Source organism: Heliangelus exortis, chromosome Z (genome assembly GCF_036169615.1).
Source record: "Heliangelus exortis chromosome Z, bHelExo1.hap1, whole genome shotgun sequence".
Lineage (NCBI taxonomy): Eukaryota > Metazoa > Chordata > Aves > Apodiformes > Trochilidae > Heliangelus > Heliangelus exortis.
In genome coordinates, this window is record NC_092454.1 from 3629398 (window position 1) to 3642584 (window position 13187).

Genomic DNA, 13187 nt, shown 5'->3' on the forward strand with positions numbered 1-13187 from the left:
CATGTTCTCAGGAGCCCCCAGATCCACAGGAAGGCAGAAGAGATACAGAAGGGCATCATCATGGCTCTTCACCATCTCACTGGGAGCAGACATCCCTTGGGATCCTTCCAATGATTGTGCTGTTATACAGAGCATGAGGCTGTTCTGGGGTATCTCTGGGTGGGGTTTTGATGTCCCAGCATCTCTGTGGCTGGGAAACCCAGCAGTGTTTGGAAGGAAACCTCATCTTCTCTCTGTTTCTCCTGGGAGGGACTCTCCCTTCTGATGAGGTCCCTTTGCAGAGTCTGCATTCATTTGTTTCCTTTCAAGGCTTCACTCTGGAAAACATTTTGTTTGTCTTTCACACCGAATGCAAAGATCTGAGACAAAAGCAAGTCCCAATACAAGCAAACTCCCATGATTTTCTCAAACAGCTGGGTTAGCAAAACCTAGGCTGTTAGAAACTTGAGGCACTGGCTTGCCTTTGAAGTCTCATGCTTAAAAGCTTCACGGTGCTTTGGTGTGTGGGACTGCTCCTAAGGACCACAGGGTGGGTCTGCTTTTTGTAAAGGTAAAATGCCTGGGATACCAGAGTTTTCCTTGAGTTATTTAACTTCTGGGAGTTAAAAACTAGAAGCAAACAATCACATGGGCCTGACAGCTCAGAAGCAGCCCTGTTCAGTAAGTGCTCACTAACCTATTTATAGATTAACTCCCTCAACAATGCCAGTGCTCGAAGATGAAAACAGATGTACTGTTCAGCTTTGGGTAATCTTGTTTTCTTTAAGTAGCTTCTGATCTGTGCTTATTTATGTTCTTAAAGCCTGTGAAGTCCTGTGTAAGTGCTGGGTGCTGCTGTCATTCTTGTAGGTATTATTTTCCATGCCAGCGCTGGCTAGCAGTTGAGGAAGATGACGGTCAGATTGTCAGGGAGCTGGTCCCAGTGGATGAAGCATTTGTAAAGAAAGATACGGAAAATGATGGCCAGTCTCTTGCAACGCTGGGCCTGGAACAGAAAGGTTTATGTTAGCCTTGTATTTCTTCCAATATGGGGTTGAAAAGGCACCAAGTTATTGGGAGTGCTGTGGGCATTAGCAGTCGGTGTTCACTGTCTGTGAGTGAGGTCTTCAGGTGTGAATGGAGTGTGAGGTGCATGTCAGCCAGTGGGTGGACACTGGTCATTTTTAGGGGATTCAATCATCTTGCAAGATTGGACTCAAAGAGGGAAATCTGGGAAGATGGATAACACGTTCAGTCATCATCTCTCAGCTGAAATGTTGATTAGTTGCTAACATCAAATATAAAAAGGCCAGGTATTTCACACCATGGACTGGTTAAAAGTTTCAATGTGAAACTAAGAACAAACATTACCAGAGTAAGGCAGAGGACCTATATTTGTCTCACTTTCCATCTTACTTCTTGTGCCTGTTGTCCTCTGAAATAGCCTCTTGTGCATCATTTTGCACAGTAACCACTGAATAATGACACACTCCAGGGTCTGATGCTGAAAGGTGCTGAGTGCCAAGCATTTCCTCTGGCTTCACTTCCAGTGAAAGCTTTTCAGTGCTCCCCTAGCTCCCCTCTCAATATGTTCTTGAATACCTTAATAATTTCCACAAATTGTACAGCTAACGATTTCCCAGAAATTGTTTAGACCTTTGGTTTAGGAGGACCTGCTGGCCTTTGAAATATCTTGGAAATATGTGCCTAAATATGAAAAAAATTCAGAAATTTTGAGTACCTTTTTGCAGCACAATGAAGAGTACATTAGCTCTTTCCACATTTTTTATGAGGTTACTGCACTCCTTAGATGAGGGTGCAATAGAAACCTCCCTAAGGATGCTGCTGTCAAGGGTGTCTGTGAATATGAACTGTAAATGTCAAAGTGCACTTAGCTGCTGGTATGTGTTGTATGCACGTATATAATTTGCTGCTAATAGAATACAGGGGGGAAAGGAGGAGGGGCATGGATTTTTAAATGAAATAATATACACAGAGATGGCTTTGGGGAGCCTTAGAGATAGAATCATAAGACTGCCAAGGTTGGAAGGGATCTTAAAGATCATCTACTTTCAACACCCCTCCCATAGACAGGGACACCTCCCAATAGACTAGGTTGCTATTTAATGGGATTAATAGGAAGCGAAAAGGGAAGCCTATTTTTATTTGTAGATATGCAGATGATGTACTGAATGACTGGAGAAATAGAAGACCTTGCAACCAGACAGCCCAGCTCACTGCAGGAGCTACCACAGCGTGTGACAGGAACTAGAGATTAAAATGTGGCTGTGATCAGTCAAAATAAAAAAACAATACCAAACACATATATGTAGCGAAAAGTAGAGTTAATTCCTGCTCAGACTTCATGTTCTTAAATTAAGATATTTTATTTGGCAGCTAAATCAACAACATACACTGTGAAAGTGAAAACGGGGGACAAGAAAAATGCTGGGACAGATGCCAACGTCTTCATCACTCTCTATGGAAGTAAGGATGACACAGGTATGGCTAGATACTGCTAGATACCAGAAAAGACAGGTCACAATTTCCTTTTTTTTTTTTTTTTTCCCTCAACACCCATTCCTCACTCCTGCTAGCACCTCTCCCTGTCTCCCACACACACCATACTGGCTGGCAGCACACTACCAGCTGCTGTAAATCACTGTCGAAGTTTACGAGGCTGATTTGCACCAGCTGCTGATCCAAAGGCTTTAATTTCAATTACAGAAACAGCTCAGTTGACTGGGACTGCATTACTGAGCAGTGAATGTAGTGAATTATTTGCTTTCCTCAGCAGTGAATCAGCAGGCTCCTGAAACCAGGCTCTCCTCTGCCTCTTTGAGTGGCCCAGAAGTATTTAATCAGCTGATGAGCAAATCCTCTTGGAAGCAGCTGAGCTGTGTGTGCAGTGACTCGGGTACCTGTAAGAGTGACAGGGCACTGATGGGTAGAACCTATTTCTTCAGCTGTGAACACAGCACAACATCATTGTCCCTGTCAGACTGCCAGACAATCCCTCAAGAAAGGAATTATGTATATTTTGGGTGTTGATATAGATTTGGGCTCAGAGAGAGAGAGACAAAGCTCAGGTTTTGAGATGAAAAGCCATTTTTTGCGTTTGATCCACTTCCCCTCTTTCAGTGTTGACATTCCCAGCAGTTCTGTTCCACATGCTGAACAGTGTCCTTTTGCATCACCACAACAGGAACAGTCAGCCTAAAGGCTTCAAAGTTTAACAAGAACAAATTTGAGCGTGGGAAGGTGGATGAGTTCACAGTGGAGTCTGTGGACATAGGAGACCTGAAAAAAATCAAGATAGGCCATGACAATAAAGGTAAGATAATCTGCTTTGTAATGTAGTATTTCTAGTGCATTAGGCACATTGATGTATAAAATAACCTGCCTTCAAGACCCCAAATGTAATTTACCTTTTAATGACAGATCCTTGCTGTCACTCTGGCTTTTGCTGCTACTATCTTTGCTGCTAGTACCATTCCCACAGCTCTGGCAATAAGAGCACAGTGGTGACAATTTACAAGTACCTTTGCAACCTCTATCTCTTCAGTTTTGCTTTTTTTTTTTTTTCTTTCCCTTCCTTTTATATAGGTTTATTTAACCATCAAGTCCTAGCTACTTCTTAGGTATGGATTTGTCTCTCCTTAAAATCAAGGGAGCATTGGGGAGACACATGGTTTCCCTTCCTGTGGGGCACCAACAGACATGTTTGTTGATAACTCTTTTGTCTTATTACAAAGGCAAATTAATACAAGCCATGGGGTAATTAGTACTTCCAGATGAACACTGTCAGCCTGTCGTTATAGAAATGCAAGGCCATGACAAACACTTAGTCTTTATGACATACATTCTCTTTTTCCATTGGCAAAAGAGAGGAGTATTTCTTTCTCAGAGGCCTGGAATGAAATAACTCACCCGTCGTTGTTTGTAAAGGCTTTGTGGGTTATTCACTGTTATCTCTCCAACCACAGGTAATTCAACAGGCTGGTTTCTAGAATGGGTGGAGATTGATGCCCCATCCCTGGGACAGTGCCTCAAGTTTCCCTGTGGCCGCTGGCTGGATAAATCAGAGGATGATGGAGCCATTGCGAGAATTATCTTCCCTGCAGAACTGCAGACAACAGAATATATCCCATGTGAGCAGAATGCCATTGCCCCACTATACACCCATTACAGAAGATAAAATCTCAACAGCTCATGCAATTTTATAGGCTTGGCCTCTCCTTTGAAGTGATTTTGAAAAATTTATAAATACATCACATGCCAACTATTCCAGCTACTAAAAGAAGGTTTCTCTGGGTACTCTAGTATATCCCAAATCAGAGAGTCATTAGAAGCTGTGTAGCTGTGTATGATTGTCTTTTTGCTCCCTCTTGCTATTTCATTTCCAACTCATCAGCCCATTCCAAGCAGTCTTCCTTGTACCCAATTTTCCTTTGGTCTGTTTTCATGCTAATATTGCTGTTTTCTATTGTCAAAGCAGGCACTTTGGTCTTGCTTCTATCCCTTGGTTCCCTCCGGTGCTTTTGGTATTGCACACCTTTCTCTTGTTGAATGATCCTGTTCCAAAGCTGCTTCAGTGTGGTGCTTTTCTGACAGTGTTGCAGAATTCTGCCTCTTTTAGTGTTCTCCAGTTACTCCTCACTTGTCACTTCCCTCCGCCCTGAATTTGTGTTTGGGGTAAATCCAGTATCTTTTAGGAAGCTTCTTCTGAGCACTAAGCATACATTTTTCAAGTTAGCTATTGCACTTCAAAATCTTCTATTCAGGAAACTTCCTTTCCTGTCTCCAGAAGACTAAGAATCAGATAACATGGTTTTCTTGAAATAAATGACAGTATCATCAAGCAGGAACTTGGTGATCTTTAAGGTCCCTTGCAACCAGTGCCATTCTATGAAACATCATTTTGCTTACTCTATGGCCCTCTAGCCCTCTCTTGACCTTCCCAAGTATGCAGGGAACTCATGGCCCTGAGAATATATTTCACTTCTCCCTCCCTGATCTGCCTCATTTCAAGTTGTCAGCAAATATTTCCTGGGCCAGCTTTAGGGGACTATCAAAATTGCCATTTCCCTTCATTAGTCTGGATGCCACAATGATGAGGGACAAGGTCTGGAACCTGAGAGTTGGTTTCCACCCCATGGCCTGCAAGGTGTTTCCTAGGTCACTCTGGATAAGTTGTACACACCAAAGATGTCTCCTGTTTCAGGCATTGGACCAGCCTGCCCAGGGCAGTGGTGGGGTCACCATCCCTAGAGTTATTTAAGAGTTGTATAGACATAGTCCTTGGGGGTATGGTTTAGTTAAGGACTTCTCAGTGTTAGGTTAATGGTTGAATGCTTGGTTTTGAAGGTCTTTTCCAGCCGAGGTAATTCTGTGATTCTATCTGACTGCAACCCTTGGTGTATACATTGATGGTATCAAAAGCCTTGCTTCCTGCAATTCCTTATTTAAATGTCAAAAGTTAGTGCTGCCTAATCTCTCCTTTTCTGCCTCAGTTTCCTTCTTCAGAACTAGTTGTCAGAATAGCCACAAAGAAGTCTATCAACTGCTCCTTCGTTTCTACTGTCAACATTGTGGTTCATGTTAAAAGCCCCTTTCACACTGTTTGACCTACCCTCTAATGTTCAGATCCTTATAATCTGCAGCCCATAAACTAAAATAATCTTTCTCTTATGAGGATCTGCAAGCATCATCTGTTTGTGCCTCCTCCATGCTTTGTCCAAGATATGTTTTATTTCCCATGTCTTCCTTGTTTTACTTGAACTGTCAGGGGAAGAGGAATGGATACTGCTTGCTCCCTTCCTCACTTCTGTTAGTCACCTTGAAGCCATAACATTCCTTGTGTTTCAAAAAACAAGTTTATAGACAGATAACAATGAATACCTTCATAACAGTGACTATAACCCAGAGACCTTGAAAGTGCTTCTCATTGGGTTTTTCCACTTTGTCCCCATCAATACACATTTTGGTACAGGTGTTGGCTGTATAATTTATTAATGTCCTAGTCTGTTACAATGAGCTTCTGGCTTACCATGTCTTTAGAGTGCATAGGCTGTAGAAACCTGATTTTTGTCACCTATCCATGTTCAGCCTTTGAAAACAGTCAGACCTCTCTGGCAAAAAAGTTGCACCAGGCTCAGTGTCAGCTTAGGTGGCTTCACCATTTAGACAATTCCCACCCTGCTGTTTACTGCATCCTGGTTTCCTGGCTTTTTAACCCTGGGGAGTGTTTGGTTTTCCAGAGGTAAACAAGCAGGTTTGATTTGTTTTACGGCGACTCGTGACAGAACTGCTTCACGCAGGACAAATGATGAAAACATGTTGTCATCAGCCCAATTAAAACCATGCCTGTGGGGATACAGCTTTAAAAGTGCCATGTAAATGAAATGGGAGTCTGACAGATGAAAGTTGTGCTGCTACTGACCTTGTTACGGTGCTGCTTTGCTGATTCAGTTCTAAGCTGACATTAATATTCCAGCACCACGGACTTCAGCAGAGGAGATAATTTTTAATTCATAATGCATAGCCTGTGATTTTTGGTCTCCTGGATTCCCAACACCCTACTCCCCTCCTCCCCCCCAGCTACATACTGGAGGAACAATCCCAGTTTACCTGCAGCACAGCTGAGCAGATTTCATTGGGCTGGGCAGAAAGAATATTAAGTACCTCTCTGAAGAAGAAAACTTCTCATCTCTGCTCTCCTGAGATTCATATTTAGAGAGCCTGTTTTTATAATGAATGATTAATCTCTGATAAGCATAATCAGAGTAACTCCAGCAGTAAGAGACATGGAGCCAGAAACATTCTCCCTACCCTGACAGAGGTGCTGATCTGAAATACAGCACAAAGCAAAGATAACTGGAGTCACTGCAGTGCAGGAGGATGCAGATGACAAGCAGATAAAGGTTGTAGTGGGGGATGCCAAATGATGGAGGCTGGGCAGGAGGTGGATGGGAGAGGGATGGCTAGGAGCAGACCCTGAAGATAGCACTGGGTGTCAAAGTCAGTGCTTATGGGAAGAGAGGCTGGCTACATGGATTGTGTCTGCTCCAAGCAGGGAAAGTCTCTGCAGCTAATTTACATTTTGATTTGATAGGTTTAGACAGGATATTAGGATTGATTTCTTCCTGGAAAGGGTTGTCAGGGCTTGGCCCAGGCTGCCCAGGTGGAGTCCCCATCATTCCTGGAGGGATTTCCAAGCCCTGGAGATGTGGTGCTGAGGGACATGGGGCAGTGGTGGCCTTGGCAGTGCTGGATTAAGGGTTAGACCTGATGATCTTCAAAGTGTTTTCCAACGAGAAAAATTATATGATTCCAAGAGATTCTGCACTGCTCCCTCCACCAATTGTGCTTTATGGGTTTAGGATGAAGAACTAGACTGGACAAATGAAGGAAAATCTTATTGTAACTGATACTACTGTAATTGTAAGCACTGGGCCAGGTACTTATTCATTGGCATTTACCAGAGCTAGTGATAACCCCAGCAATAGTTCAGAGCTGGCTTAATTATTGAGCAGGGGTTGATGTTACCTCCCTGACCCAAAGCTCTCTTTTTCACAGCATCCCACAGATGTCCCTGCTGCAGGGAGAACATCAAACACACCTGGTGGGGAAAATGTCAGGATCCCACCCCATGGAGAGTGGGAGTGGGATGTTGTGGAGTGAAGTGATGACTGCCCCTCATCCATTGCTAAGCCAAACCTCCTCTCCTGTCTCAGGGATCCTTCGTGTTTTTATGAGATAAGAACATTTTGCTGTCTCTTTCTTTATCAGGTTTCTATTTTTCCCCTTGCCTGGTCCAGCTGCTCCACACTGTTTTCCAGCAGCAAGGCACAACGTGACCTTCTGGCTTATCTGGGAGTTGTTTTTCCCCAGAGAGCAGAGAGAATGTTGAATCTCTTTTTCCCACACTGAGATAGGGCATCCTGCTGCAGTGCCCAAGACTTACCTGGCATTTTCCATCCCTGGACTTCAGAAAGGATTTAAAAGAGATAAGGAGGGGGATTCAGTTTGCTAGATGACACCCCAGAATTTACACATCCTCGTGACAGTGGAGTCATGGTTTCCCATTGTCATCAGCAGGTGTTTGGTCATTAAGAGATGGGGTATTTGGGAAATGTGCAACTAACCTCAAGGAAAAAGCCTTCTTTTTCTTGTGTGAGTCTTCCTTCAGGCTCAGACACTGACTTTAGTGTTTGCATCTGGAGATGTAGACACCTATTTGACATGGAACACAGGTCTCTTACTCTGTGAGATAACCATCTCAGCTTGGAAACATCCATGGGAAGTGATTTGGTTGAGGATATTTAGCAGATCTGTAGCAAATCCAGGAGCAGAGCCCCAGACTTATTCCTGGGTCAGTCTTATTCCTGAGCAAGTTGAAGTCATGATCCTTACTATTCTTCTGCATTTACCATTGATCTGGCAGTAATTTACCCTGTCTACTTCGATGCTAAGGAGAAGGTACTACAAAGAAAAAAACATGATAGCTGTGGAGAGCACAGGGTTTTATTTCTTTTTGTCACTTGTGATTGATTTTTGTCACTTGTTAAATAATGGGAGTAATAGGAGATTTTTTTAATCAATAAGGCTATTTTGAATATTTATATACTGCCTCCAGCTGGCTCAGCATCATCCACCTGCTTAGTGGCTCAGAAACTCGTGAATTTGTGCTTTACTTTAAGACTTGAGCTGTAAATCCTGTTTCAATAACTTCAGATGGCAGATATAAATGTACTCAGTGCTTTCTGATCAGATGACTGACTCCAAAATCTTAGTAAATGAACGTGCTTCAAGGTCAATTGGTCTTACAGGGTTAAAGGAAATTCCTCTGTGTTCTCATAATACTGACCAAGCTTATAACTCAATGACCACTGGTATGTGATTCCTCCCTTTTCCTCCTTAACTACTGAGTTTTCTAATCCAGATTTTGCTTCATTAAATTGTTCTTAAGAGCATCAGTGTACTTCTTACTAATTTTTTATTCGCTTTTTTTTTTTTTTTTTTTTAAATTTTTTTCTGCTTCCTAAATCAGTTGTTCCTTACGAGATCACAGTCTACACCAGTGACATCTTTGGAGCTGGCACAGATGCAGATGTCTTCATTGTTCTCTATGGAAGTGATGGAATTTGCACTCAGCAGAAGTCCCTGTGCCTCAACAAGAGAGAGCAAAGGATGTATTTTGAACGGAACTCAGTGAATCAGTTCATTGTGGAGGTAAGATCAAAGGTGCTCATTCTCATCTTGGGCTGCCCTGAGGGGGTTAAGAAGAGAAAATGGAATGAAGTGGCAACTTTTCCTCTTTTAGGGAAAGCTATTCAGCTCTTTTATTTGAATAAGGAGGATTCAAAACTCTGTTCTACAGCAGATTTGCTGTATACAGGGTCAAATGCTTTCTCACTGACCTTCAGTCAGTCACAGCACAAAAGCATCAGCGTGAAGTGTCCCTGTGGCCTAAAGCCATATTAAGCCTGGTAAAGGCTGGTGCAGCTTTATCATAAAGGTGAGTTGTACCAATCTCTGGTTACAAAGGCATATCCTTCCAGCTAAAGTTAAAAGCCACTCTAGAAGGTCTTTACCTCTTCATTTACCATGCTTGGTAAAGAGTCCCCATGCTTGCTGGACCTAATATGTGCACATCTCCTCATCACTTTTATTTCCTTGCATTTTTGCATTCTTTTGTGGCTTGCAATACTTTGAATGGGAACAGGAAACGATTTTTTGCAGCATTTTTGGAACTAACTGCCTTGTGTTTAAGGTCCCTATTCATCCTTCCACATTCCTTTTCCAGCAGATTATGGTGTAGGGTCCATAGTGCTCCCTATTTATGTAGCATTCCAATTAGGAGTGCTGGGGTTTTTTTTTTTTCTCTAACTCTATGGTAACTTGAGCATTGTGGTCTGTTTCTCTGTGTCCTCAGACAGGGAGATTGTTAATTTGCTGCAGATACCTTGATTTTTTTATTTTATTTTAATACCCAAAGCTAACTTTTTGAGAGATCTCACCAAATGTTTCCTGAAGTATGTGCACAGCTGTATGCAGATACTACATCAGTGCATGCAAATGAGTGAGCTTGTTCACAACTGCAGTATTCAGCAATTCCTATTTATAAAATATTGTTCTTGCTGAGAATTTGTGAGAGGCAAAAATATAGGCAGAACTATCCTTTTGGCACTGCTTCATGTCCTCACCTTCCCTCCCTGGATGCAACACCAATGTTGACTTTGTAAAGGATTGTACAATCTCTCTGTGTTTTGAGTTTTGTTTGTTTTTCTGAAATAATTGAAGGCAAATCTTAGAATAACCTCTTAAGCAAGTTTAAATGCTCCCAGCCCACACTGTTTTTACTATGGCATGAAGAATAAAAGAAAGCCCCAGTGAGATTCCTTAAAAACAAAGAATAAGACTAATTTTAGTGGGGTTTCCACAAAGCTTTTCACAATAGAGGTTGTATTAATCCATAGGTGTAAATCTTAAGACAAGTGTAATTTCTTTATTCCACAGATTTACTTTAGGTTTGGTGAATCTGAATCATCTGTACTTTCCATAGATGAAACGAGTGGAAATACAGTTTTCTCTCTCTTGTCATGATTTATAATATCATTAGCCTGTCCCCAAACTTCATTCACTCTTCACCAGTTCCACTTGCTGCAGGAGATGTGGATGAAGCAAAATAAATTTTTCTTTTACCTACTTTTGTAGCACCATAATTTGAAGTTCAACAGACCTTAAAAATAATTTTATGAACCTGGGAAAATGAAACTGAGGACATCCCCTTTGTCTTAGTGTTTTTAATTTTCCCTATGCTTTTGTATTTTGCTAAAGAGAAAAAAAAGATTGGAAATTGTTCTTGGCTCTGCTCCCAAGTGATGAGTTTTTGGAGATTCATGCTGCAGAGTAAAGACCATGTCCATAACATGAATCTTTACTGACCAAGCATCACTTTATTGCTTTGCATTGATTAAAAGCCTCAGTGAAAGCTGAGTATTTGGACAGGACAAAGGAGAAAATTAATTTCCCCTGGTGTATACTTGTGTGCATGCAAGGCTTTTAGAAATTGTTTGGGATGATTTAATTATTTTGCAGTTGATGCTGATGCTGTCTGAAGTCAGGACAGGGCTGATGAAGTCAAATCCAGTGTGTTCAGAGTGTGAACTCATGGTGTAGTACAGTCAGTCTTATTAATGAGAGGAGTCTCCTAAAATTTCTGATGGGTTTTCTTCAGTATGGGGCGATTCTGCTCTCTGGGAAGAGGAGAAGGGAGTAATCTCCAGTGATGCAAACTGAGATGTTCAGTTTTCTTATGTTTCCTAGAAAAAAAGTCTGCAGGTCCCTATGGATGGAACAACAGCTCAGTGTGCTTCTCATTTGTTCAAAGGAAGGTTTGCAGCCAGCTCCATTTTTTTCAAGGTCTACTATACAAAACCTTGTGCTGAAATAATAGAAAGCTATTAAGTAGGAGCAAATATAATTTTCCTTGTTCATACCTTTGAAAGAAAGGTGGCTTAAAATTAATGAACTAGTAACAAATTACTCCAGTAATACAGTGAGGCATAAAAACCCAGTAACTACTCCATAAGACAGTGATCCTGTTGACTTTCTCAGAATGGCACTGGGATTCTGTGTTGGAACAGAAGAGAGGTAATACAAAATGCCAGGCTGTTAATATTGTATTTTGACCTTAAAACCATTTTTCCAGTGTTGTAAGAGTGCACACAAATGTTAAAAAAGAAAACGGATATAAAAAGAACAATTTAAGAAGCAGCCTGAGGTGTGGGATTGCTGCTGTGCAACTAAAACTATCTCATACAGGGGGTAACTTGTGTAGGGCAAGATTATCTCTCCTTTTTTGTGTTTCTGGTGTTGTTTTTTTTTTTTTTTTTTTTTTTTTAACAGAAGCTCAGGGAAGCCCTTTAGCTAAAATGCAAGTTAGGGCACAATTGGCATCAACGCTAACATTTGCTCCCCTGGAACTTCATACTGAGAGGGAAAATGGGAAATAAGCTGAAGAAGCAGTGTCCCAAAAGTCACCTGTTGTCCATGCCATAATCTTTATTTTGTTTCTGTAGCTGGAGGATGTTGGTGACATTATTGAAAAGATTCGCATAGGGCACACGGGTGGAGGGGTGAACTCTGGATGGCATTTGGACCGCGTGGCGATTCGGAGGCTGCTGCCAAATGGGAAGGTAGGATGTGAATCCCAGCACTCTGCAGTCTGTTTCCATTAGCAGCCTCTTCCATTCCCCAAAGAGCATCTTCTGTGCACAAAACGTGATTAACAGTGAAAAATCGTTCCCTGAAGAACAATGAGCAATAACAAACATTCTGGAGCTTGGGGATCCGGGGACAACAAGTATGTTTTATTCTTCAAATGTTGATTATAAGACTCTGCCATCATTGCTTTTTGAAAAATGCTGCTCTGCTTCTACCTTTTGACTGGAATAGAGAGTTACCTCTGTCATAGGGTGGGAGCAAAGCAGTGGTGTTTCTCCTCAATGTTTTGCTGCACTTTTGCAAAGGAACAATCTGTCTGATGGGTTTGAAGGCAACCTTATCATGAGCTGCTTGCTGAACTGAGAGGAAAGTTTCCTGGGTTTGCACCCATTGCCCTGCCAATACACCCAAAGAATTACAGGGCTGAGCAGATGTCCTTTTGCTGCTCTGCACCACTGTCTCTCAGCTACCCAGGGTGCCCAAGGCTAGGTTAGATAATGGTGGGTTTGGGTGGCATCAGAGACAAAAGCTTCATATTTTGAACACTCACAGGGAAGGGAGTGGGAAGTGGGTGTACCATTTTAAAATAAAAAGCATTGTTACTAAACACATACAAGAAACAGCTTCAGTGCCTTCATTCTGGAAGAGCCAGTAAAATTAAGACAAGCAAAATGCCTGTCAGTGTAAGGCCCTGAATCACATATATAAAAAGCATCAAATTAAGTCCTAGGACTTCTGGTTGCCCATGTCAACAGAATTCAGGCAGTGCAAGGAGACTGGCCATCTTGATCTTGTCCATATAAGAAGCTATTCCTCAGCCCTGTGTTCAGATGTTGGCTGTAGGAACAGGAATTAGTCTGGATGCAGGGAAGTTCAGAAGAAAATCACCTCTTCTGGATCACTTCAGCACTGGAGTTGTGGCTGGGACTGGGAACACCTGAGCTCTCCACTTTGTCTTGTGCTTTCCACCCTTATTC

General features: G+C 42.0%; 1 protein-coding gene across 1 annotated transcript in view; it reads left to right on the top strand.

Moving 5' to 3' along the window:
* LOXHD1 (lipoxygenase homology PLAT domains 1) overlaps positions 1-13187 on the top strand; it is a 158009-nt gene that overhangs the window by 80193 nt on the left and 64629 nt on the right. Inside the window, exons 22-27 of the mRNA XM_071730802.1 lie at positions 850-998; positions 2377-2481; positions 3185-3313; positions 3966-4130; positions 9032-9213; positions 12066-12182. Coding sequence (XP_071586903.1) covers positions 850-998; positions 2377-2481; positions 3185-3313; positions 3966-4130; positions 9032-9213; positions 12066-12182 — 847 coding nt within the window. The remainder of the gene's footprint in view (positions 1-849; positions 999-2376; positions 2482-3184; positions 3314-3965; positions 4131-9031; positions 9214-12065; positions 12183-13187) is intronic.